Source organism: Danio rerio, chromosome 24, assembly GCF_049306965.1.
Source record: "Danio rerio strain Tuebingen ecotype United States chromosome 24, GRCz12tu, whole genome shotgun sequence".
Classification (NCBI taxonomy): Eukaryota; Metazoa; Chordata; class Actinopteri; order Cypriniformes; family Danionidae; genus Danio; species Danio rerio.
In genome coordinates this window covers 17,531,372-17,558,688 of record NC_133199.1, presented here as the reverse complement: position 1 = coordinate 17,558,688, position 27,317 = coordinate 17,531,372, and the positions used below count along the sequence as shown (strand labels likewise).

The following is a 27,317-nucleotide window of genomic DNA, read 5'->3' as shown; positions in this document are numbered from 1 at the left end:
TGTAAGCTATATTACAAGAGAAAATATTGTATTTTTACGGGAATGACTTTAAAAATATGACAACGGTCATTCAAAGCTTAATTCTAAAATCTCAACAGAAGCTTTGAGTGTAAATATTATATTAGAAAAACATCTATTTGACAGTCTTATAATGTCTGGTTACACTTTATTTTAATGTACATGCTATTAACAAATTAACTAAGACTTTTAGCACAATAAACTACTAACTAATAATTATATTAAAGGTTTGTAGTAGTTTGGTTTAGGTATTGAGTAAGATTAGGGATGTAAAATACGATCATACTTAATAGGTGCTACTAAACAGTAGCAATAGACCAGTAATAAATAATGTGAGTTGTTACCTAAAGTGTTACAGAACGTCCAGAATGACAGCAGAATGACAGCAGCTATAGCCATTCTAGTTATAGAATGCTATAGTTATTATTATTTAGTTATAGCCCGAAAAAAGATTAAATGGAGTCTTCTTATTATATTTTAATATATAATCAGCCAAATTATGTATGAAAATATCCTTCAGAATACAAATATGATTAAAACTGTCGACTCTGACATTTTGTAAATATGCACATACTGTAAGTGCTACTAAAGTGAAAATTTATGAGTCATTTTATTTATTTATTTATTTATTTATTTATTTATTTATTTATTTATTTATGTTTTTTGACATAATTTTTTTGAGAAAATGGCCTTTAAACATATGCATTGTAATTGAAATCTGCAAACACAAATAAAACAAAAAAATTATTAAGTATAAGTATTTAGCAGTTTTTTACTATTTTTATTTAATTTCTACATAAGACTGAAAAAAAACAAAAAAACACAAATCTCAAAACTGACGTGTTTTGCATTTTAACTGGATGAGATGTATAAAGACATGTGAGAGACATCATTTGAGCAACAGTAGCTCCACGCTTTCCCAGCCATCTGCGCATCAAACAATCATTCCTGGGAGATTTGCGGGGCCAGACAAACATGACTCTGATTCAGAGCTGCCACAGAAAATTATTGTAATGAATTACAAATTTCATGTGTGTATTGAGATCACATACAGTTATAGAAACACTAGAAGAGATGGTAGAAAGAAGAAGACAAAAAGACACTTACAGATATCGCAGTCATAAATGTATATATTTTTAAAAAGCTATGTCTGTTTTTTATGATAAAATGATAAATGATGAATATGATTTATTTGAGGCGAAGCAGTGGCGCAGTAGGTAGTGCAGTTTCCGTTTCTGTGTGGAGTTTGCATGTTCTCCCTGCATTCGCATGGGTTTCCTCCGGGTGCTCTGGTTTCCCCCACAGCCCAAAGACATGCGGTACAGGTGAATTGGGTAAGCTAAATTGTCCGTAGTGTATGAGTGTGTGTGTGTGTGTGTGAATGTGTGTGGATGTTTCCCAGAGATGGGTTGCCGCTGGAAGGGCATATGCTACGTAAAAAACTTGCTGGATAAGTTGGCGGTTCATTCCGCTGTGGCGACCCCAGATTAATAAAGGGACTAAGCCGACAAGAAAATGAATGAATGAATGATTTATTTGAAATATTAAAAAAAAAAAAAAAAAAAAACTTAAAATACATGTAATAAGAGTGATGTTTTAAGTATTTTTGCTGAACATATATGAGTACAACCCTCACAATTGTTTCAATTAAATTGATATGTTCTATAGGCAGGGATGGGCAGTATTTATGATGCATGGATTGCACCTTGAAAAAGGTTGAATATTTTGTATAAAAATACTTGTGCATCTTGTATTTTTGTATCTTTAAAATACTGAAAAAATTCGGCCTTTAAAAGTGGTGTTTTCTCAGCTATGTCACGGTTGCAGGTTTGTGCGCTCTTCCGGAGTGTCTGTTTGATCATGTTGGTTTGTTTTTGTTCTCCACGTGTATCTGTTTTGATCACGTGTGATGACGGCACTCAGCTGGCTTGATTGGCCCGCCAGCTGAGGCTCATATTCGGACCTATATATGGGCCACGTTTTCTGTGTGTCTTTGTCAGTTTGTTACGTGTGCTCATGTGTGTGTTTCTGTCTGTGCTCAGGACCGTGAGGAGTTTCTGCTAGAGCCTGATTTCCTGCTTGATCCCGGTCCTGTTCCTCTAGCCCTGGCACCGCACTCATTTGTTGCTCCTGTTTTTTGAGTTTGACTGTGTCAAATAAATTCCTTTTGTTCACTCGCAATTGGATCTATCTGAACATTTATTTGAGTGTGACAAAACGAACTGACCTTCACCATGGATCCAGCGAGTGCATCACAGATTTCGGAGTTCCTCACAACCAGCAATGCCCGGATCGATCGCCAAGATGAAGCGTTGGCCACCACAGCACAGGCTATCCAGGCCCTGGTTGGGCAGGTTTCACTGCAGACTACGCAGGTACAACAGCTGGGTTCTGGAGCAGCTCAAGCGGATCCTGCACCAGCCCCGGAGGTGATGCCTGCGCCAGTGATTGCTAACGCTAGCCGCTCTGCTGAGCCTCACCTTCCTCCTCCGACCTGCAATGCTGGAGAGCCTCACTTGTGTCGGTTCTTCCTGGCCAAATGCTCCCTGTACATCACACTGCAGCCATCCTTGTTTTCGTCTGAGCAGTCCAAGGTGGCGTTCATAATCACCCTCTTGTCTGGAAGAGCAGCCCAATGGGGTACCACAGCATGGGAGAAAAAGCTACCATGTTGTTCATCCTTCGATCTTTTCTCCAAAGAACTCAAAAAGGTCTTTGATCGAGCCGCCTCTGGGAGAGAGGCCGCCCGAGTCCTTGCTGAGCTCCGCCAGGGGAACCGGAGCGTGGCGGACTATTCAATCGAGTTCCGCACGTTGGCTGCTGAAAGCGGTTGAAACGCGGAGGCTCAATGGGACATGTTTCTACATGGGCTTTCGGATCGGCTCCAGGATGAGATCTACTCTTTAGATCTGCCTAAGACGCTGGACGAATTAGTGGATCTGGCTATCCGGGTGGATTCCAGACTGCTCCGCCGTGAGAGTCACTTGAGGCATGGCAGATTTCCGGATCCTGTTCCTGAGCTTCCGGTCTCGGCGGTGGCGCCGGAGATAAGTAGCGCTGACCCGGAGTCCATGCAGGTGGGCAGATCCCGCTTGTCCGTGCAGGAGAAGCGCCGTCGAAGAACTGAGGGACTCTGCCTTTGCTGCGGGGGGGCGGGGCATCGGGTGGCTTCCTGTCCTGTAAAAGACAACACCCATCAGTAGGTAAGAGGTTACTGATGGGTGAAATCAGTTTGGACAAATCCTCTGCGGCGGCCACATTACTACCTGTCACCATAACATGGGGTTCCGGAAGCCAGAACACCCACGCCCTTGTCGATTCCGGGGCGGAGGGAAATTTCATAGACTCCAGTTTTGCTTTCAGTTTTAAACTTCCGGTTATAGCTCTGGCACAACCCATTGCAGTACGCGCACTCAGCGGACTTTCCCTTCCCACTATCACTCACTCCACTAAACCCATAAAACTGATCACGTCTGGAAATCATGTTGAAAACATTTCATTTTTTTTAACAGACTGTTCCAACACACCGGTGGTTTTAGGTCATTCTTGGTTGATTCTCCATAAGCCTCATATCAACTGGCGTCTTAATACTATATTTTCGTGGAGTGAGAATTGTCATCAGTCTTGTCTTTCGTCTGCTCGTTCTGCTGTTTCTTGTTCTGTGTTTCAGGAGGAGCGCATGGACCTGTCAATTGTGCCCAGTGAGTACCTCGACCTGAAGAGAGCAGGGTTCGCACAGCCCTGGACGGGGTAACGCCCCAGTCGGATGCCCACCTAGTCGATTGTTTGTGCCGGAGGGGATTCGGTCTGACGTCATTCGATGGGGACATTCCTCCAAAGTGGCTTGTCATCCAGGGGTGAGTCGTACAATATTTTTAGTTAAACAGCGATTCTGGTGGCCAGCTATGGCACGGGACATACGCGAGTTTGTTTTGGCCTGTTCTGTTTGTGCTGTTTCTAAGACTTCTAATCGCCCTCCTGCTGGACTCCTTCAGCCGCTGTCAGTGCCTTCGAGACCCTGGTCGCACATTTCGCTAGATTTCGTCACCGGTCTCCCGCCATCTGGTGGCAATACGGCTGTTTTGACCGTTGTGGACCGGTTCTCGAAGGCTACTCATTTTATTCCTCTGCCCAAATTACCCTCAGCCAGAGAGACAGCGTATGCTGTCATTAATCACGTCTTTCGCATTCATGGCCTCCCGACGGATGTGGTTTCTGACAGGGGGCCTCAGTTTGTCTCTAAATTTTGGAGAGAATTTTGTCATTTATTGGGAGCGACTGTAAGTCTTTCTTCTGGTTTTCATCCTCAGAGTAACGGACAAACCGAAAGGGCCAACCAAGATCTCGAGCGCATGTTATGTTGTTTGGTTTCCCAGAATCCTTCCTCTTGGAGTCAGCAGCTCCCATGGGTGGAGTACGCACACAATTCATTACCAGTGTCGCCTACGGGCCTTTCTCCGTTTCAGTGTAGCTTAGGTTACCAGCCACCAGCTTTTCCCAGTCTGGAATCCGAAGTCGCGGTCCCCTCCGCCCACGCCTTTGTCCAGAGGTGTCGACGCACTTGGAACAGGGCCAGACAGACCCTCCTCCAAGTGGGTGCGCGCACCAAGGCTAAAGCCGATCGCCACCGGTCGAAGCCTCCCGTTTACGTCGTCGGTCAAAAAGTGTGGCTTTCAACTAAGAATATTCCCTTGCGTTCCGTATGTAATAAACTTGCACCTAAATTTATTGGCCCATTCACTGTCATCAAGATCATTAGTCCGGTGGCAGTCCGCCTTAAACTTTTTAACAACAATTAAAACGTTAATTGCCGTTTTTCATACGGCAATTAACCCGCCCACTCCGGTCCCCCCCCCACCCCCCCGCCGCGTCTCGTGGATGGGGAGATCGTTTATTCTGGACTCGAGACGGAGGGGACGAGGATTTCAGTACTTGGTGGACTGGGAAGGTTACGGTTCGGAGGAGAGAACTTGGGTGCCTGCAAAAAACATATTGGATCACTCTCTTATCGATGATTACAATCGCCAGGTAAGTGCTTCTGGGAGCACCAGGAGGTGCTTTTGAGAGAGGGGTAATGTCACGGTTGCAGGTTTGTGCGCTCTTCCGGAGTGTCTGTTTGATCATGTTGGTTTGTTTTTGTTCTCCACGTGTATCTGTTTTGATCACGTGTGATGACGGCACTCAGCTGGCTTGATTGGCCCGCCAGCTGAGGCTCATATTCGGACCTATATATGGGCCACTTTTTCTGTGTGTCTTTGTCAGTTCGTTACGTGTGCTCATGTGTGTGTTTCTGTCTGTGCTCAGGACCGTGAGGAGTTTCTGCTAGAGCCTGATTTCCTGCTTGATCCCGGTCCTGTTCCTCTAGCCCTAGCACCGCACTCATTTGTTGCTCCTGTTTTTTGAGTTTGACTGTGTCAAATAAATTCCTTTTGTTCACTCGCAATTGGATCTATCTGAACATTTATTTGAGTGTGACAAGCTATTTGCCAATACTAGACTAGAAAATTAATTCATATTGAAGAAGTTGATCAATGGTTGGAGTATGGATGGAGATTATGAACATATGAAAAAAATAACAGACAAATAGCAGGGGTAGATTCAGGAGCAAGTCAAAATAAGACAGGAAAATAAGACAACATAAAAACAACATGAACAACATGAAGTCCTACAGTGGCCATACCTACAAAACTAAATTGCTTGTTTCAAACGGCAGATCTGCAGGTGCTCTTTATACGTTTTTATTTACAAATATTTGACAGTTAAAAGTTAATATGAGACAAAAATATTTAAAAAATACTCCAGTCTACAGACAGTTCAAAAATTCGCAACTCAGGTTTTATGGCAGCAAAAACTGATATCGTGTTTTATATTTTGTATTAAAAAGTAATATTGCAAAAAAACATGATTTATGGAAAAGACTAAAACTGAAGATTTTGGTAGATTTCAGAAATCCTGACTTTACATGTTTATATTTTAAACAACTTTATTTAGCAAATTATTTTAAATAACAAACATTGTAAATAACCTTTTCATATATCACCATTTTAAAATATAAGACTTTTATGAGATGGTGGCAATTTTCTCTATCTACATTTTAAAGATGGAGATATAGAGAGAGATAAAGTGTTATATTCCAACTCATTATCTGCATGAAATTGTTTTTACAGTGATTAAAGAGATCATCTTCAAGACAGGACTCCATTCATTCATTTTCTTTTTGGCTTAGTCCCTTTATTAATCTGGGGTGGCCACAGCGGAATGAACTGCCAACTTATCCAGCATACGTTCTGGATAAGTTGGCGATTCACACTAACACTCTATGGACAATTTAGCTAACTCAATTCACCTGTACCGCATGTTTTTGGACTGTGGGGGAAACCGGAGCACCCAGAGAAAACCCATGCGAACACGTGGAGAACATGGAAACTCCACACAGAAGTGCCAACTGACTCAGCCGAGGCTCGAACCAGCGACCTTCTTGCTGTGACGCGACAGCACTGCGCCACCGCCTCGCCGCAAGACAGAACTTTCTGTATAAAATTTGTACAAAATCTATACAAAAACTAAAGAGAAACACACGTTTTCTTGTGTAAAACAAAGTTTATGAATATGTCCTTGTGTACAGTAGAGGTGAATGAGGTGGCAGAGAAGGGTTTGATCGAATAGCATATGTAAATGGAAGGTTTGCCGAGAAATATCATGCTCCCTTGTAAAAGAATTTTATAGCATTTTCTAAATACAAAATACAATATTTTATTTTAATACATTTTGTGGCTGCTGTATTTTGCTGTTTATTTTGATACACTTAAAATTTAGGTATTTGGTATTTTATCTGAAAAAAAATGTCAACGTATTTGTATGTGCGGCCAGAGAGATAAGATTTAAACCAGTCAAGTGGGGTATTGGTGATGCCAATAGTGGATAGTCTATTGATGAGGGTGCTGTGAGAAATAGTGTCAAAGGCTGGACTCAGGTCTAGGAGAATAAGAATAGATATTAGTCCAGAATCAGCTGCCATAAGAAGGTCATTGGTAATTTTAATCAGGGCAGTTTCTGTGCTGTGGAGTGGGCGGAAACCAGACTGGAACTGTTCATACAGGTTGTTTTGGGGTAAGTGGGATTAGAGTTGTATTTCTAATATTTTTTCAAGGATTTTAGAAATAAATGGTTAATTAGAAATAGGACGTATAATATTAAAATTAGATGGGTCTGAACCAGGTTCTTTGAGTATTTGAGTAATTGCTGCAGTTTTGGAGGAAGCAGGAACAGTTCCAGTAGAAAGAGAAGAGCGAATAACGGTTGAAATGAGAAGGATTAGAGAAGGGAGACAGGCTTTAACTAGAACAGTAGGGAGAAGATATAAATGAGAGGAAGATGACTTAGATTTGGAAATAAGATTAGAAATTTCTGAAGTTGTAGGGAGTTGAAAAGCGGAGAATAAACTTTCAAATTGTGGAAGTTCAGATGTAATGCTCGGAAAGGATTGTGAACCAAGATGCTGGTGAATATTAAAGATTTTATCATTAAAAAAGGTCATAATAGAATTACAGAAAGCTGTTGAGTGAAGGTGAGATGGTAGTGAGTCTGGGGGGTTAGTGAAAGACTTGTAAAGTGAAAACAGAGAACACTCTGGTTACTAAAGTAACCCTCGTTCCCCGAGGAGGGGAACGGAAATGCTATTAGTGGATTTGATTTAGGAAAATAGACGAATTGGGAGGATTCTGTTCAGAAGCAGCTTGTCTGAAAGAGTATGGAACGGGCCAATGAATGCCAATGAATTGGCAGCGTAAGCTTGCGCAGGTGTGCTTCATTGCCAATTAACCCAGCATATAAGCACACGTGGAGCAAGCAGACACCATCCTTTTTAAGGTGAAGAGACTTTGCTAACAGCTAAGAGACAGTCATTATGGCGATAGTAAATAGCATTTCCGTTACCCTCCTCGGGGAACAAGGGTAACTTTAGTAACCAGAGCGTTCCCCTTCGGGTGGGGAACTCCAATGCTATTAGTGGATTTGATTTAGGAAAATCCACGAATTGGGAGAACTATGGAAAACGCCATAATGACTGCACCTTAACAACCCCTCCGGTGAGAGGATAGTCGAGCAAGCGTAATGCACCCACATTTTGGGAGGCGCGGTCCTCCAACGTGTCCCTGGCCCTAACTTATTCCACTTCAACTGAAGTTTTATGGATTTAGGTATATTTTTTGGGAAATCGCGGGCATCTAGATAATTCTAGGAAAATACGACAGTCTGTTGGGAGCGTGCAATCCCGATAGGGAGGACACTGGCCATCCGCTACCCAGGGGGAGATAAGATGGCAAAATTACATATGGACTAGCCCTAAGAAGGGGGAGTGCGCATAAGAAGAGGTGGTTAGCGGAGAGGGAAGACACGGGTCCACCCGAGAGGGGGTACTAAACCGTGGCGGAATAGGCCTATGGGATCACCTAGTGGGGATCACGCATAGCAGGCACCTATACCCAAAACGCGGGCAGGCCTACAACATAGTGGGCCAACAAGTGACTCCTCTGCTGAGTCAGTGCTGGGGGCCACAGAGGAATCTGCAGGGCTTACCTGACGGGGAACTTACTGACAGATAAAAAGGCGCACGTATCTCTGTGTTAGGGAAAATGGCGCCGCAAGCATGTTTCAACACCCTACCGAATTGTTTCCTCAATCACCAAAGGGTTACCTAATACCCTTGAGGAAACCGGCTCAATTCGCAGATTGTAAAACCTAGCAAATGTGTTGGGTGTCGCCCAGCCCGCAGCTCTATAGATGTCTGTTAGTTAGGCGCCACGTGCACGCGCCCAAGAGGATGCAACGCTCCAAGTGGAGTGTGCACGCACTCCCGGGGGACACGGCTCACCTCTGCTCGAATAAGTGATGCATCCACAATCCAGTGGGATAATCTTTGCTTCGATACGGCACTTCCCTGCTGCCGACCGCCATAACAGACAAAGAGCTGCTCAGATGATCTAAAGTACTGAGTACGGTCCACATAGATGCGCAGAGCGCAAACTGGACAAAGTAAGGAAAGGGCTGGGTCTGCCTCCTCCGGGGGCAGCGCTTGCAGGTTTACTACCTGATCTCTAAAGGGAGTGGTAGGAACCTTGGGCACATAACCCGGGCGGGTCTCAGGATAACGTGAGAGTAATACGGCTCGAATTCCAGGCACGAGTCACTGATTGAAAATGCCTCCAGGTCCCCGACCCTCTTAATGGAGGTCAACGCGACCAGCAGAGCTGTCTTCAGGGACAGAAATCTTAAAGATACTGATTCGAGTGGCTCAAAGGGATCTGTGCGCAAGCTTGTGAGAACGAGGGCGAGATCCCAAGAGGGCATGAGAGGGGGGCGAGTTGGATTAATTCGCCTAGCGCCTCTGAGGAACTGGATGATGAGGTTATGCTTTCCCACGGTGCCGCCAGCTACCCCATCATGATGAGCGGAGATGGCAGCCACGTAAACCTTGAGAGTGGAAGGCGACAGCCTGCTCTCCAGCTTCATTTGAAGGAAAGAGAGCACAACACTAATCTGGCAGGTTCAGGGGTCATCTGCGAGAGACACACCATTCAGTGAATAGACTCCACTTCAGGGCGTAGGTGCGCCTCGTGGAGAGGGCTCTAGCCTGAGTGATGGTATTAACCACCACACGCGGTAGGTTACCTAAGTCTTCCTCGCGTCTAAGGACCACACGTGGAGGTTCCAGAGATCGGGGCGAGGGTGACAGATGGTGCCCTGTCCCTGAGAGAGTAGGGTCCTCTCTCAAAGGGATCCGCCAGGGAAGGGCCGTCGCGTGGAGGGAGAGCTCTGATATCCAGGTCCGGTTGGGCCAGAGGGGCGCAATTAGCAGAACCTGTTCCTCGTCCTCCCTGATCTTGCACAGTAACTGCGCGAGCAGGCTCACTGGGGGAAACGCATACTTGCGCATGCCCCGAGGCCAGCTGTGGGCCAGTGCATCCTTGCCAAGAGAGCCCTCGGTCAGGGAAAAGAACAACTGGCAATGAGCTTTCTCGGGAGAAGCAAACAGATCGATCTGGGCCTCCCCAAATCGCGCCCATATCATCTGGACAGACTCGGGGTGGAGTCTCTATTCTCCGAAGTGTGTTTGCTGCCGTGAGAGCACATCGGCTGCACGGTTGAGCATGCCTGGAATATGAACGGCACGCAACGATTTCAGCCATGGGTGACTCCAGAGGAGCAGACGGCGGGTGAGCTGAGACATGCGGCGAGAGCGCATACCCCCCATACGATTGATATACGCCACCACCGCCGTACTGTCCATCCTGACCAGCACGTGTTGCTGCTCCAGCACCGGAAAAAAGCGGTGGAGAGCGAGGAACACTGCCAACAGCTCTAGGCGATTGATATGCCAATGCAACTGGGCACCGTTCCATAGCCCCGCAGCTGCATGCCCGCAACACACGGCCCCCCAGCCTGTGTTGGAAGCATCTGTTGAAACAACAACATGACTGGACGCCTGTCCTAGAGGCGCACCGGCCTGTAGGAACGAGAGGTCGTTCCAGGGGCTGAGAGCGTGGCGACACAGCGCAGTGACAGAGACTCGGTGTGTGCCCGCATGCCATGCGCGTCTTGGGACTCGATCGCGAAGCCAGTGCTGAAGTGGTCTCATATGGAGTAATGCGAGCGTCGTGAAAGCGGCTGTGGATGCCATATGCCCCAGGAGCCTCTGAAAGTATTTCAGTGGGACCACTATTTTGCTGTCGAGCTCTCTCAGACAGTTCAGCAACAGGCTGAGCGCGCTCTCCGGAGAGGCGCGCTACCATGGTGACCGAGTTACCTTTATTGGAGCATATAAGATTGGAGAGATAGTTAGTTTTAGTTTGGATGACGTGATCTTTATACATGTCTTTGTGGACAGTAAGGCCAGTTTTTCTAGAAAGTCTTTCAATTTGTCTGCCTTTGGCTTTCATGCGCCGAAGTTCTGGCTTAAACCACGTGGCAGACTGAGAAAAGCAGACAGGGTGCAAAAGAATTAAGAATATTTTGAAGTCCAGTGTTGTAATGAGAAACTAAGTCATCTGGTGATGAAAGGTAAGTAATGTCAGGAAGAGAGGTAATACTAGCAGAAAAGGATTTTAGATCAATATATATATATATATATATATATATATATATATATATATATATATATATATATATATATATATATATATATATACATACATATATATATATATATACATACATATATATATATATATATATATATATATATATATATATATATATATATATATATATATATAATTCCATTATTTCGCATCGATTTGCATGTGTAATATTTCTATTTCTAAGTATATTCCGCAATTTAAAGATTGTTTTAAAGAGCCCATATTATACATGAAATAGGGTCATATCCTGGTTGTAAGGGTCTCCAACAACAGTCTAATATGCATGCAAGGTCAAAAAACACTTTCATGGTCTTATAATCTGCATTTATTTTTAGCTAATTATCCCAGCGACTCCTGTATGAATCGTCCAGTGATTCATTTGTTCCCAAACCCCTCCTCAGTGCGAAGCTAATCTGCGCTGATTGGACCGATGACAGTCTGTCGCGATTGGTCGACTGCCTTCAGTCAGAGTGGGAAATGGCCAATAGCTAATCAGCAATTTAAAAAGTAATCACAGTTCATACACGCTCGATAGTGTAGACGTGGATTTTAGCTGCCACACTATGGCGAGTGGATAGTGCCACGGATAACCGAACGAAGGAGACAGTCGTGTACTCGCCATACCACACACACACAAAAACACACACACACCTCCGGATGACAACGCTCCCGCTTCCGCCCGCACCCGCCAGGTTTTAGCCTGAGAACCCGCTCCGTTTTCAGCCCGCCACGCCCGGTCCCGCTAGAGCAGAGAACACAACCAAAAATCACCCAGTATACAGTCCAGACAGCCAAGCTGTCTGTATACACACAGCACAAAGCACACAAAGCTCGTTCTTTCGTTCGTTCGCTCTCTCTCTCTCTCTCACATTTCACATTTCACATTTTAGGTGCTTTATTGGCATGACAAATAGCTGTACATTCGTATTGCCAAAGCAGTGCAGCGTCGCTGCGTACAGACTCTCTCTCTCTCTCTCTCGCTCGCTCGCTCGCTCTCTCTCATACGCGCGCGTGCGCACTAACACACACACAAGCACCACGCAGACTCTCTCTTTCTAATTCGCATAGCAATATCCGTGATATTGCTAGACAGCCCGCTCCCGTCCCAAATTAAACCCGTTACCGACCGCTCCCGCGATTTATTCAGAAATTTATTCCCGCGGCTGTCCCCGCGCCAGATTTCTGCGGCGCGGGAATAAATTTCCGAATAAATCGCGGGAGCAGAACTCTAGCTCGGAGCTCCATAAACAAACAGCACGCGTCGCGTTTTTAACATGACTTTGCACGCGATAAGATAATATATCCAGTTAACCTGATACAGTACACGCGGTTACAAGTAACAAATCACAACTAAATACATTTGCAAGCTAGAGTAAACGAGGCAACAACTTTAACCGCACGTACTTACACTTGAGAAATGGAAGAAACCCATCCTGACGTCCATCAGTTACTCTTTACTGATCCTTCCTTTAACAAACTCTGATGAAGTATTCTTTGTAGCATGTAGCTTCCAGAAGTTTCCAACTGCTTGGTTATAATGCTGATGTTTCATCTTTGGGTAGAGACTCAATATAATGTCCATCTGCAGTGTTACTTCAATCGACCGGCATGTTTGTGTGCGTGTGTTTGTGGGTGTGCGTGTGTTTGTGGGTGTGTGTGTGTGTCTGGGTTTCTGCGTCAGAGCGCGGGGCCTCAGGTTTGAAATCTCCCGGGTTTGCGCGTGCACGTGAATAACTTGGTTTCGTTCGTACGTCATGGCGAAACACCTAATGAGTCGGTATCAAGGCGACTCGTTTGAAGCACTATGAGTCGACTCTTTTATAGATGAATCAACCGTTTTAAACACTGTATTCTTACAGATTTAAGCCTTAGCTGGATACTTCACTTCACTTAGAGCTGTGTTACACACTACATGGAGGGGAATTTTCAAAAACCCATAATATGGGCTCTTTAATAAATTCATTTGTTTAATAAATCTGTTTTGGTTCTAATGCACCAACATATATTGCCTATATTCACCGAGAAATGAAAAGATAATAATATTATTTTTTAAAATGGGGTATAGTCATTTATACTGAGTACTGTACACATCAGGGCTTAATTTGTCATTTGGCACCTTATTTTACCAATCCCCCTCCTTCTCCCCCATCCACTGTTCACTTTCATTGTCCACCCCCACCCCACTCACTTTCAGACGCGACACCCCTCCGCCATCTACCGCAACAACACCCCTCCCGCTCATCACTTTCATGCGCGACACCTCTCCATCTTCAGATAACATGCCGGATCTGTTACCCCGATCTGTTCCGGGACCTCGCAATTAAAAAATTAACCACTGATATACATACATAATTTCTTTCCTACCTTATTAATTGTTTGAAGGTTAGAGCGTATAAAAACATTTAATATAAATTCAGATTCATTATCAAGAATGACTGGTTCTATTAACCCTAAAGGCAGCACTGCTCCAATCCTTCAGTCACTATTTTAAGCGTTTCCAATAATTTTTTTGTAAGTGGCTCATATCATCCACCTAACGCTTAACGCTCTCTCTGTTTACAGTCTGCTTTATCAGCCAACTCTGTCAATTAACTAGAGAAAATAAACGCAATGTTTTTAAAATAAACCTCATGTGTAAATCCACACAAGTGAAATTATCAGCCACAAAACAGAAATTTTGTATCTCCTTTGAGCAGAGCTGATGAATGATAAAAAATGAAAAATAAATGATAATAATAATAATAATAATAAAAAAAAACTTGAAAAGCTTAGTGAAACGAATAGCTGTGAAAAGGACAAGGGCATATGCTTTTGATTTGTGCCTCTGGAAGGACATCAGATAGAACAAAAATCAATTTCTGAAGCAATAAATCACATTAAGCACAAATATTATCACAGAACAGTGGAATAATAGAGACATTTGCTCTGTAGTCAACACTGCGCTATCAGAAGATACGCAGGAAATGGAGGTCATTAGTTGTGTTTAGTCACATGACTCTTAAGGTCACTGAATGAGCAAATCCATCTGTCTCAGCTTTACTTTTATTGTTCAAAATCATAAGGGGCTTGTTTTTTTCTTAGAGGAATTATTTTATTCTGCAAGGATGCGCTAAATGGATCAAAAGTGACAATATAAACATTTACAGTCTTACACAACCTACTTTAGTTTATACAATGGGGTAGTTGAATGCTTGATTCAGATTGGCTCGCAAAAATTCTGTGCAATTATTTTCAGATAAATGCTGTTTAGTTTTTTAACTGTACAAATAAGAAATAAAACTATATTTGTACAAAATATTTACAATTAAATATATTTATTGCTTACCCAAACCATAAACAGTAATAGTCCTGCATGTTTATGACCATAAGAGGTAGCAGGTAGCAACCAGTGTGCTAACTATTCATGCTGGATATGGCCTGAGGTAAAAAAAACTAAAACTAAAAATATATATATATATATAATATGAAAATGGAAAAAAATGCATTGCACTAGAAAACATATGTTTTTCGTTTAATGTACTGTAGCTTGCATCACACCAATGTATTTGTGTAAGACTGAATGGCTTTAGTCTGCAAAAACCTGAAATAAAATGTACACCTAAATCAGGGGTGTCCAAACTTTTTGTCCCGGGCCAAATTTTACATACATCACACAAACACGCATATATATATATATATATATATATATATATATATATATATATATATATATATATATATATATATATATATATATATATATATATATATATATATATAAATGTGTGTGTGTGTGTGTGTGTATTGTGGATTTATTTTAATTTGTCTTCCATCTGTCTTTCTAAAAAAACTTATCGTACGTTTTTAAAATCTGGAATCTTCTCTAGGCAAATTACAGTTGCAACACTCATCAGACACTCCTATATAAATTCTCCTTCAGTGAATTCTTTCTTGCACTTTACTAGCACAAAAACTGCTGTTGTTGAGCTGATAGGGCAGCTGCTAATTGTTTTAGTTTTTGATCTCCTACGGCATCAGTGTAAAAGTGATGTTTTGTTTCATAATGTCTTTTAATATTACCGTATATTCCTTCATTAATGCAACTGATTCCTGACAAATTAAACAGATACATTTCCTACTGACCTCTGTAAAGAAATATTCTTTGCCCCAACATGACTGAAATTTCCTGCTCTCACTGTTGATTTTCCTTTTTCTTGGTTGTGCCATGGCTCGCCAAAACGTGATTATGAATTATGTTTCTTTCAGTTTGTTCGGCTCGTTTTACTTCAAAACAGAAACTGCTGCCTAATTGAAGACATGTCATAGCGACACCCGGTGGTTATTTATGGAATTACGTTCATTTTTGTATAGCGGGCCAGATTCTATTATTACTTATAAAAAGCCCCGCGGGCCGCCACAAAACTGATTGCAGGCCGCAGATGGCCCGCGGGCCGTAGTTTGGACACGCCTGACCTAAATGTACATTATCCCACTAATTACACAGCTACTTGCCACAAAACTAAACATTTAGACACAAAATATTGATCTGAGCTGGAGTAATTTATTACTATTTAGGTTTGATATGAGCAGCATGGTGGCACAGTGGGTAGCTTGATCGCCTCACAACAAGAAGGTTGCTGGTTCGAGCACCAGCTGTGTCAGTTGGCATTTCTGTGTGGAGATTGCATGCTCTCCCCATGTTTGTGTGGGTTTTCTCTGGATGCTCCAGTTTCCCCCACAGTCCAAAGACATGTGCTAAAGTATAGGTGAATTGGATAAGCTAAATTGGCCATAAATAATGTACTGTATGTGTGTGATTGCAAGAGTGTATGGGTTTTTTCCAGTGTTGGGTTGTGGTTGGAAGAGCATCCACTGTGTAAAACATACACTGGATATTATCCGCTGTGGCAACCTCTGATTATTAAAAAGACTAAGCAGAAAAGAAAATGAATGAATGAATGAATGAATGAATGAATGAATGAATGAATAAAGTTGGATATGGCCTGAGGGGGGAAAAAAATTGCTTTGTAGCTGTGTTGTGTTGTGGATCACATACATTTTTTTATGTGCAAGACTGAATGGCTTTAAGTCCAAACAAACACCTAAATATACATTATCCAGATTCAACAGGTACTTGTCAAACAATAAACATTTAGACACAAAACAATGATCTGAGCTGTAAAAAATTACTAGTATTTTAACTAAAGATAAAGCTGACAGAAACAAAAAAATGTTGGATGTAGCCTACACTAACCTCACTTGCTTTCCTTTGGCTCATTTCCTGCTTTATGAGGGGTTGCCAAAGCGGCATGAACCACCAATTACTCTCACATACGAAGAGACTGCCCTTCCAGCCGAAACCCAGTACTGAGATTAAGCTATCAAAGTTGTCAGTTCAGTTTGTATCACTGTTCCGTAGTCACAGTTTTTAGTTTGGTTCAGTTTACATACCATATAAAGTTCAGTTAAGTACCATATAAATACCATTTAAATTTTTCATACATCAGCATAAATTGCCTTATAATTAACCATTTACATTTATTTGTCTTTAAAAATTATACAATAGCATGCAATTCTACAATTATGTTATTCTAGGATCATTTCATTTTGATGATAATTTTTTTAACTTTTTATTTAGCCTTTTTATTGTTGTGCTTTTTCTGCTAATGTTGGTATTTTGCTTTGTAGCGCTTGGAGTATAAGAGAGGTGCATTACAAATAAAATGTATTATTATTATTATTATTATTATTATTATTATTATTATTATCATTATTATCATTATTATTATTATTATGGCGACTTAGTGGCGCAGTAGGTAAAACTGTCACCTCACAGCAAAAAAGGTCGCTGGTTTGAGCCTCGGCTGGGGCAGTTGGCGTTTCTGTGTGGAGTTTGCACATTCTCCCTGCGTTTGCATGGGTTTCCTCCGGGTGTTCCAGTTTCCCCCACAGTCCAAAGACATGCGGTACAGGTGAATTGGGTAGGCCAAATTGTCCGTAGTGTATAAGTGTGTGGATGTTTCCCAGAGATGTGTTGCGGCTGGAAGGGCATAAAAACGTGCTAGATAAGTTGGTGGTTTAGACAACTGTGGTGACCTCAGATTAATAAAGGGACTAAGCCGAAAAGAAAATCAATGAATGAATGAAATATTATTATTATTAATATTATTATTATTGTCAAGGTCATATACTAAAAAATTGAAGGCAGCATGATCTAAATAGTATTCATATTATTTTTATATATTATTTAAAAAATCTGAGATTCTGATACAGCAAAACATTTTAGCTTGATCTTGTGAGGAAACATAACTATTTTACATTTTGTCAGTTTAGTGGCTATTTCATGTGAATTTGTACGAGTTCAGTTGAACGAACCCCACCCGTAAACCCCACCGTCATTGGGGGATGAACAAATTGTATGAAATTGTAAGAATGAAATTGTACAAATTCATACAAATTAGCCACTTAATCAAAAGGTTACGAATTATGAACTGTGAGATTGTTTTATTGAAATTTCGGAAAATGTCATTCAAAATATTTTTCTGTAATTGGTTACTTTCACTTTAGACTGAAATATGCATATTTGGATGTTATGTTATGCATTCAGCCTTTATATATACACGCTACCTAAACGTGACAAGAACAACTGATTTTTTTTCCATCAACCATCAAATCCCAGATAGATAGATAGATAGGCAGACAGACAGAGAGACAGACAGAAAGATAAATAGATAGATATTTTTAACCTATAATGCCCTGACTTTTCCTAAATGTGTGTATTTCATTGTAACATTGTTATTTTATTAAAATCACCAAACAGACAAGTTTTAGTTAAATAGACAGATAGACAGAAAGAAAGAAAGAAAGAAAGAAAGAAAGAAAAAAAGATAGAAAGAAAGAAAGGAAGAAAGAAAGAAAGAAAAAAGAAAAGGAAAATTAGAAACAAGTACTTTGTGCATATTTAAATAGTGAAACCAGGACAGCTTGTAAAAGAAATGCAGCTCTTTCTGCACTGCGTCAATTAAAAAGCAAACCTAACTCTAAATAAGCCGGGCTGCCCGACCTTTTCTGCATGAGTGCTTTCTCTTTGACTCTTATCCTCTATAAAATCAATGGCAACCCTACAAGAGCTCATTCAGCTTTATGTCACACACTTAAAAAAAAAAGAAAACTGCCACATTTTAATGCCCTCGACAGAATTCAACGTAAATCAAAAACAAATCTGCCCAGAGATGTTTCTTCAACACTGCAAAATGCAAACGACTGAAAAACAGAAGGCAAATGCCACAATGAAATGTGTTAAGAGGTTACTCAGCTTGAGGCAGAAACCAGCTGTCATATGTCAGAAAAGTGTCAGGCTGGATAACAAAACCACAACAGGGACACAAGTGAGCTGTTATTAGACTGAGCAGGGAAATCTGGGACTGACCTTGGATCGAGGAGGTGCACGGATGTACCATTTGCAGTCCACCGCCTCCGTCTGCAAGGCTCTGCCATCTTTGGTGATCTGCTGAGATTCAATGATGCCTTCGGGTCCTCCCATCTCGAATTCACAAACTGCAGAGGAACAGACACAGGAAGATAGATTACCGAAAATGAAAGCCATTAGATGTGTTTATATGGAGAACTGTTATAGACAGAGGAATAATACCCACAGGGAAGAGGTTTGGGGACTCCTATGTCTTTAAAGTCAGGATCTGAAAAGAAAGAAAGAAAGAAAGAAAGAAAGAAAGAAAGAAAGAAAGAAAGAAAGAAAGAAAGAAGTTATTAAAGATGAAGTAGAACTATCTGAATTAATTAAGACAGCTGATTATAGGAAAATGTGTGGTTTGTTTGATTAAATGAACCATTCAATGTACATGCAGAGTACATTAATAGACTCAATGAATGTATTGCCTTCCTTTTGTCAAAGGAGTATGAATAGGAAGGAAGCATTAAATGAACTGTTTATGAAGCAACATTTTACATTATTTTAGATTTCAAAGTTCTGTAAAAGCTAATGGAAAAAAAAAATTTAACTGTGCATCTAGATCGTTTGTTTTGCAACTCAGGAATAGAATAGAAATTGAATGGTAAGAAAAAAGTCAATTAAAGTGCTGTTTACATTAGTGTGTTTTCTTAAAATGAAAGTGTTTTGTAACGGTTTTGCCTATAGAGTTTTCAACCCATGAAAACAATAAAAATAAAGCATTGAATACCACTTGTTGTTTAGAAATACTGGTGACCCATTTGTCAAAACACTTAATCAAAGACTTTTAAAAATGGAGGTGTGGCTATTCATGATCAGTCTCTGATTGTTTTTTTGAATTATTGTGTGTTGTTCCCTTATTCATCAAGCCTCTCTCATAAGACCATCACACAACCAATAAATGGAAAGTATGCAAAAAAAGTCTAGTGAGTGTGAATTGTCACATGAGATGCAAATTCATATTTCTGCCCCTTTTTCACCACATTTTAAATAATTTCACAATTCAGAGCTTTAAATCAAATATTTGCTCAGAATTCTTACTTTTGTTTTTCAAGAGTTGCGTCTTTGTATGTATAAAGCATATTTGATGTAGTCTATTAAATCTAATTTAACTGATTGTTTTTCTGTTTTTTTTATATGCCTCATTTAGAAAACATCTAGCTACTCTTAATTAAAGCTAGCTACTCTGTCAAAAAGCTACTATAATCCATTTGCCATTTTATGCACCATAACAACAGCATATATTGTGACATTGCAGAAAATGATGTCAACTCAACCTTGTAATGTCTGTCCATTGGCCCAAACCTAATATATATTTTTTAATTCTGATAGTCTTAATTGTGAGATAATTTTGGATTATAACATGAATGTATCTCAAAGTTTACAATAGAAAAAAGAACTCAATAAGTCAGAGCTGAGAGATATAAACTAGAATAAAATATAACTGAGTTATAATAAAATATATCAAATTTATATAATACAAATTATCAGAGTCTTGCAATTCTGTTGATCCTTGGAATGTAATCTTAATCTTTTACAACCATGAGTTTATGTGGGAAAAAAAAAAAAAAAAAAAAACTTTTTCTTACAATTTTTCTCACAATTCTTAGTTTAGATTCTGATACCTGGGCCTCAGAATTGCAATTTCATGTATTGAAAATTTAGGTTTATGTAATTGTGAATTCATATCGTGGCATGAAAGTGATCCTTTTCTATTAATCAAGATTGAATTTATTCACGTATAACTGAGGTTTTTGCACAGGTTGAGATAATCATTCATTCATTTTCTTATCGGCTCAGTCGCTTTATTAATGCCGGGTTGCCACAGCGGAATGAACCGCCAACCTATTATGCAGTGGATGCCCTTCCAGTCGCAACCAATCTCTGGGAAACATCCACACACACTCATTCACACACACACTCATACACTACGGACAATTTAGCCTACTTAATTCACGTGTACCGCATGTCTTTGGACTGAGGGGGAAACCAGAGTACCCGTAGGAAACCCATGCGAACGCAGGGAGAACATGCAAACTCCACGCAGAAATGCCAACTGAGCCGAGGCTCGAACCAGCGATCCAGCGACCTTCTAGCTGTGAGGCGGCAGCCCTAACTACTGCAACCACTGCGTCACCTGCATCGCACAATCATTCAATGTACAATCAACATTTACACTAAGACTGATCAATAAGATATGTAAACTGTGTAATAGCCTCAATAAATGTTTTAAATCTTGGAACTGAAGTTTCCAAAAGGATGAGTTGCACTGCATTCTTACAATGTGGAGAAAGAGCCAAACTGGAAAGAGCCAATCAAAAAACAATGATTACGCTGTTCATTTAGAAATAACCTACAATCTTTAATTATTCACTGATCTACAACAGCTTTTATAATATATACAAATAGCTACTTACGAAGATAGAAAGAAATATTAATTAGTTAACATTTTGGACATGCATTTCAGGCTCACTGGAAATACATGTCTCATGATGTATATATATACATCAAATAGCACTGCACTGAATGTAAACTCATATATTCACTAATAACCAGTAATTTGCAAACAATTAAAAAATCTGTGATTTTATCTACAGATTAAAAAAAATAACTCATGAAACAGATGTGTCAATTGCTTACAGAAAAAAAAATTACATAAAAAAAAAATACTTGAATAAACTTATACTTTGGTATATTGTTTTTGAATAATGTTGGTCACCCAAAAATATTGACATTTTGTCAAGAGAACCAGGAAGATGTGAATTTCAATGTTCAGTCAACAAAAACTCTCCCTGAGCCACTTAAAAAAAAAAAAACAGCATTTTTGTCAGCTTTTTCAAATAACTATAATAATCTAAATTGAACTGATTAAACCTCTTGTTCATAAATGACTTAAATGAATGTTATGTACTTTTATCTGCTGTAAAGCCTTTTGTAACAGTACTTTTAGTAAAATTTCCTTAGTTCCCACTGCTCTCTTTTTTTTTTAAATGAATCTTCTTCATTTTCAGAAGCACTTTAATTTAAACCGTACATGTTCCACGGTCTCTGTAGAACTATACTTATTCCAAATAGCAGACTCTGTCGAACAAAAGCAGTTAAAAAACAGACTGTCTAATGAATGACTTTATTGTGTGTCCAACAATATACAGTAATTTCATACAGCCAACCTTTAAATTATATGGTTTTCAGTTTATTCTGATCAAGAAACACCCACTTAGATTGTGCCTCATGCTTCAGTAAAGCCAGACTCTTCATCCTAACATAAATGAACATATTCTATCAGCAGCAGCATTGTGCTTCACAGAACTAATAGGTGGGCAGTTTAATTACTCTCACCCCGCTAGATTAGATCAGCTTATATTTAGTATGGGTGATATTTTGCTGTGTGATCCTGCCTATCAGAGACAGTGGCATTTACTGAACTGAAGCTTATCAAAAATGGCTTCTCCTACAATGACACACAGGCGTTAAGTATATGTGTTCAAAGACAGTGTCTACTCAGCCAATCACATGACAGCACCTAAATGCATTTGGACATGTAGAAGTGGTCAATACTGCTCAATCCGCTGAAGTTCAAACCACACATCAAAATGGAAAGGGGTTACGGTGACTTTAAACATTGTAAAGTTGTTGGTGCCAGGCAAGCTGGTTTGAGTACTTCAGTAACCTATTGGGAATTGTGTGTATAGCCATGTTTAGAGTTTACAGAGAGTGATCTAAAAAAGAGAGGAAATATCTGTAGCTCTGGAGTTCTGTAGCCAAATTGCCATGTTGGTGTCAGAGGAGAATGGCCAGACAGTAAGGCAAAATTACCTTAAATAACCACTTGTTACAAACAAGGTTGACAAAAAAGAAAACATGAAAAAGAAGACATGATGTCTGTATGTGCTTCAAAGAACAAAGGAAATCAAATAAATTTGAGACAAAGGGAAGTAAACAACGAAACAACTGTAATTGAATTAGTATCCCTTTAAAAAAATGTATTGTCATTGTGATGGTTAACTATGTTTTTATGAATTGGATTTAACAGGCTAAAAATGCCTTAAAGGTAGTTCTTTTGTATTAAACATGTAATTAGGATTGACTCAATGGGCCCTATCATATACCTGGCACAATAAGGTATATGGTTACTACTTTGTTTCACTGTTTTCTAGCTAGTGAAGTGTTCAGTTTTTCCTCTTACAAAGTCTGCCATGTAAATAGCATATGCACCATGGCGCAACACAACTGACTCTTAAAGGGAATAGGAGATGATACTCAGATTGGTTTATTCTTAAAACACACTTATAACTCATTAAGAGAATAAGCACAACCCTGTTAGACCCTGTTAGTTTTTTCTGTCCTTAAAATAGCAAAAGTGGATTTGGACACACCCTTAAATTTGTGCCATGTGCTTTAGACTTAGCGCCTAGATCGTTAAAATAGAGCCCTATGTTTTACATCTTTGACTTGGATGTTGTTATTACAGATTGTGTAACTATTTCTTTGTAAAGTACTAATTACCAACAGATATTTTTCTTTTTTTTTACTAAACATTTGATAAATAAGTTCTAAAGGCAATATATATATATATATATATATATATATATATATATATATATATATATATATATATATATATATATATATATATATATATATATATATATTTTTTTTTTTTTTAGAACTGTTGCAATAAAGAAAACTAACAATCTTAACTTGACAATAGTTTTTTTTTTTTCGAATTACTAACATTGTCAGAAGAATTGCTTTTAAAAAAGTAAAAAATAAGGTTTTTTAAACAGCTCATACAGAGTTACATGGCAGCATATATCTTGATTTCTGCTTTGACAAATGAATGGTAGAATCATTTGACATAAAATGAAATAAAATCATGGATCCACCATGTGTTGTATCAACAGAACAGGCTGAAGCTGCTAATCCTGTAATGGCTATCTTCAGCAGGATAATGCGGTATGTCACAAAATTCATATAATGTCAAACTGGTTTCTTGAACATGATAGTAAATTTACTAAACCCAAAAATGCAGTAGATGACCTTTGGTATGGTGAAAAAGATGATTCGCTGATGATCATGGATGAGCAGCAACTCAATATGGCACCATTAACCAACTTCTTGTCGAATCTATGCTACTAACAAATAAAACAGCTCTGAAAACAAACCATTGAGTGTATATATACACATAAAATCAGACTATAACACATTCAGAGAGAACTGGACTGTAGTTATCACTCCAGGTCAGACTGATTGATTTGTGGATTGATCTGGCGAAAACGGCTGATTTATTTCTCTGTCATTTCACCCTCCTGTGAGCACTTATGTGGGTCACTATGTGTGTGATATCAGAGGACACCCATCACTTTTTTGACACATTCACTGCTATTCTGGAACACAGCGACATGTTACCTTGTAGAATCAGACTGCTGTCATGGCTGTACCATACACTTCAGAAAAAAGTACCAAGAAGGTGCAAATGTTTACCTAAGGGTAGAACACAAACTGTATACCTGCGCCTGAAAAAGGTCCACAATAGGTCTTTAAGATAATATTTTCTACCCAAAATTACTTATTAAAGTTACTTATTTTATTAAAAGAAACACTTTTGTATTTTTTCTATTTCTGAGTGCATCACTAACACTGAAAAGTTCTACTAGAATGGCCAGAATCCATATAAGATTTTTGTCACATCATATTTACATTCAAAGCTTAAATTGAGATTTTGGAGTTAAGCTTTGAATGTAATTTTATAGTCATCACTCTAAAATACATTTTTTTTGTAGTATAGCTTATAATTGCATATGAACTAGACCACCTTGTAAAAACTGTTGCTTTTGAATATTTAAAAAATATGTCTAAAGTTATATTTTGGCCATCAGAAGATTGCGCTTTTGTTAGCCTGAAGTTAGACAGACAGACAGACACATAGACAATCACAACACACACACACACTCCAAATATGAGTATTTCTCTTCCGACTGGCCATAACAGTCGGAATAGAAATACTTATATTTGAAGTGTGTGTGTTGTGATTGTCTATTTGTCTGTCTGTCTGTCTGTCTGTCTATCTATCTATCAACTATCTGGTCATCCGTCTGTCCGTCCGTCCGTCGTCTGCTATCCGAACATCCATCCATCCATCCATCCATCCATCCATCCATCCATCCATCCATCCATCCATCCACAACTAAAACTTGTCTGTTTGGTAATTCTAATAAAATACCAATGGTACAATGAAATATACACATTTAGGAATGGTCAGGGCATTATAGTTAAGATAAAGCAAATATAAATAAGGTTTAAAATTACAAAATGACTGCCTCTAGTTTTAGTGTTATGCCTGAATGCTGAATGATCTTTCGCAAATTGTGATTAATAATAGCTGTCAAATAAAAATAATAGCTGGCATCACAAACACTTTGTTCAACATCAAAATGACTAAAAGTCAACCAACATCACATGCAACCACATGTAAAATCACAAGCATAACATAAAATACATGTGAAACCTGGATTTGGGTAATTCCATGTGAAGTGAAGTTTATTTATAAACTAATTTCAAGAGCATGACATGCTTATGATTGCTTGCAGCAGGTCCTGCATTATTCAATTTATGATTCACCAATCAGGCGATTCCTAAGCCACTGTAAAAACCCTAAGTTCCATATAACAGCCATCTTCATTTTGAAAAGTCCCCCCTTCCAACCCCTACTCCTCCTCCTTTCCGTTGCCTCACAGCAAGAACATCACTGGTAGTCCTTAATTGACTAATCCAAATTGGCACAATAGAATAGCTCCTTGTATGTAGTTATCTCTTAAGAGCAATCACTATCTGTTCATTAGCTACCAAAGCAGGGGAGTTCTCGAGATCTACCTGAGCTCAAACTGCCCTCTCGCTTTGCAAAAGGGAGGGAGCCATGGGCTCAAGGATCTTATGAGCTCAGGGCTCTCTCCCGAGACAGCATGCCAAACAAGCATTATAATCAATCATCAGTTGAAGTGTGAACTCTTGAAACTCATTTTATTACATACATGTGAAGAAATATAAACATCAGTGAAAAAAGGATTTATTGGGTTTACTAAATACTTCAAAGGTAACTGGTTGCAAACCCTTTGTATGAGCTGAATTAAAAAGAAAAAAAAAATAATAATAATAATTTCTAATAATAATTTAGAAATGTTCTTAATTAGTTTGTTTAAATTCAGCCCATATAAATTGTTTCCAACCTCTTACCTAACTTTTCACATGTGTTTCACATATTTCACACACAATTTTATCATGAGGTTGCACATGTGTAACTAGCGTAAAGCTAAAGTGGTTTTTCTGTAAGGTCGTATGAACTGAACAGCAGTTAAAATGACTGAAATAACCAATAACATAAAAGGCAGACTTGATGCTACTATAAAAATGCTAATGGTGCACTGTTAGACCTTACCAGGCTTTTTTACAGTAGAAGACTGGCAACACTGTTGCCAGCTACTCACTGTGAAAGTTTGGTTACAGTAAGTAACTGGTAACAGTAATCTTACCTGTTATTAAAAATAGAAGGCATAAACATTGACAAATTTATTTTATTGTTTTGGCAGCAAACAAATATACAGCAGGAAATGTATAACAAGATTAAGAAATCAGCAGATATAAATATCATCTTATATGTTACTGAGAGCCACAGGTCTGCACAGTAAGGCTGTGGTCACACTAATGTTTGAGCATGCGAAATTCTGTCATACGGCACTGCGAAAAGGAGTGGGATTAAACAATAATTAGAGACTGAAAACAAAATAATTAGAGACTGCTTGATTGGTCTCAAGCAATCACATAATGTGATTTCGCAGGTCAGAGTTCTCCAAGCTTGAACTTTCCAATACTGCGAACTGTAAAATTTCTGGTCTGCAGCATTCACATGCGTATGAATGGAAGTCTACAGGGAGAAAAGTGCAGTGTGACCGGGACTTTAAGCTGTAACTCTAATTAAACACACCTGATCAAACTAATTAAGGCTCGTTAGAAATCTACAGGTAATGTTAAAGCAGGGGGGAACTAAACTCTGCTGCCCTGCAGTTCTCCAGGAACTTAGAGTTTGACCCCCATGGTATATAGCATACTTTTAAAGCAACTTCCAACATTTATCACAATCACATATGCATTAAAACACACACACACACACACACACACACACACACACACACACACACACACACACACACACAAACACACACACACACACACACACACACACACACACACACACACACACACACACACACACACACACACACACACACACACACACACACACACACACACACACACACACACACACACACACACACACACACACACACACACACACACAGAAAGTGCTGCAATGAAATGTGTCACTCTCTCCTCAATGTGAACCATGCATAAAAAACTGAACAGCAAAAAACACAAAATAATTATTTGATTTTTTAAATAATTAAAAAATAAGCATATGAAAAGAACACATAGATAGAGATATAGATAGAAACATGTTTGTCAAACACAGGCACATACTGTCAATTCTAAATAAAAAGTTTTAAATAATTATAAAAAAAAACAAAAATAAAGTCAGCAACACAGAAAATCCAAAGGATCCAATCTTTTATTGTTATAATTATTATTGACTTTAAAAATCTCATGACAATGAACTTTTCTATTGTTTCTAATATCAATTTATAGGTGGAAACACAGCT

General features: G+C 39.4%; 1 protein-coding gene across 3 annotated transcripts in view; it reads right to left on the bottom strand.

Moving 5' to 3' along the window:
* The window catches only part of neto1l (neuropilin (NRP) and tolloid (TLL)-like 1, like), a 239,150-nt gene that overhangs the window by 50,077 nt on the left and 161,756 nt on the right, over positions 1-27,317 (bottom strand). For all 3 annotated transcript variants that reach the window (XM_005162662.6, XM_021470299.3, XM_021470298.3), the window contains exons 5-6: positions 18,791-18,832; positions 18,565-18,692 (exon numbers count right to left, since the gene is read on the bottom strand). In XM_005162662.6, coding sequence (XP_005162719.1) covers positions 18,565-18,692; positions 18,791-18,832 — 170 coding nt within the window. The remainder of the gene's footprint in view (positions 1-18,564; positions 18,693-18,790; positions 18,833-27,317) is intronic.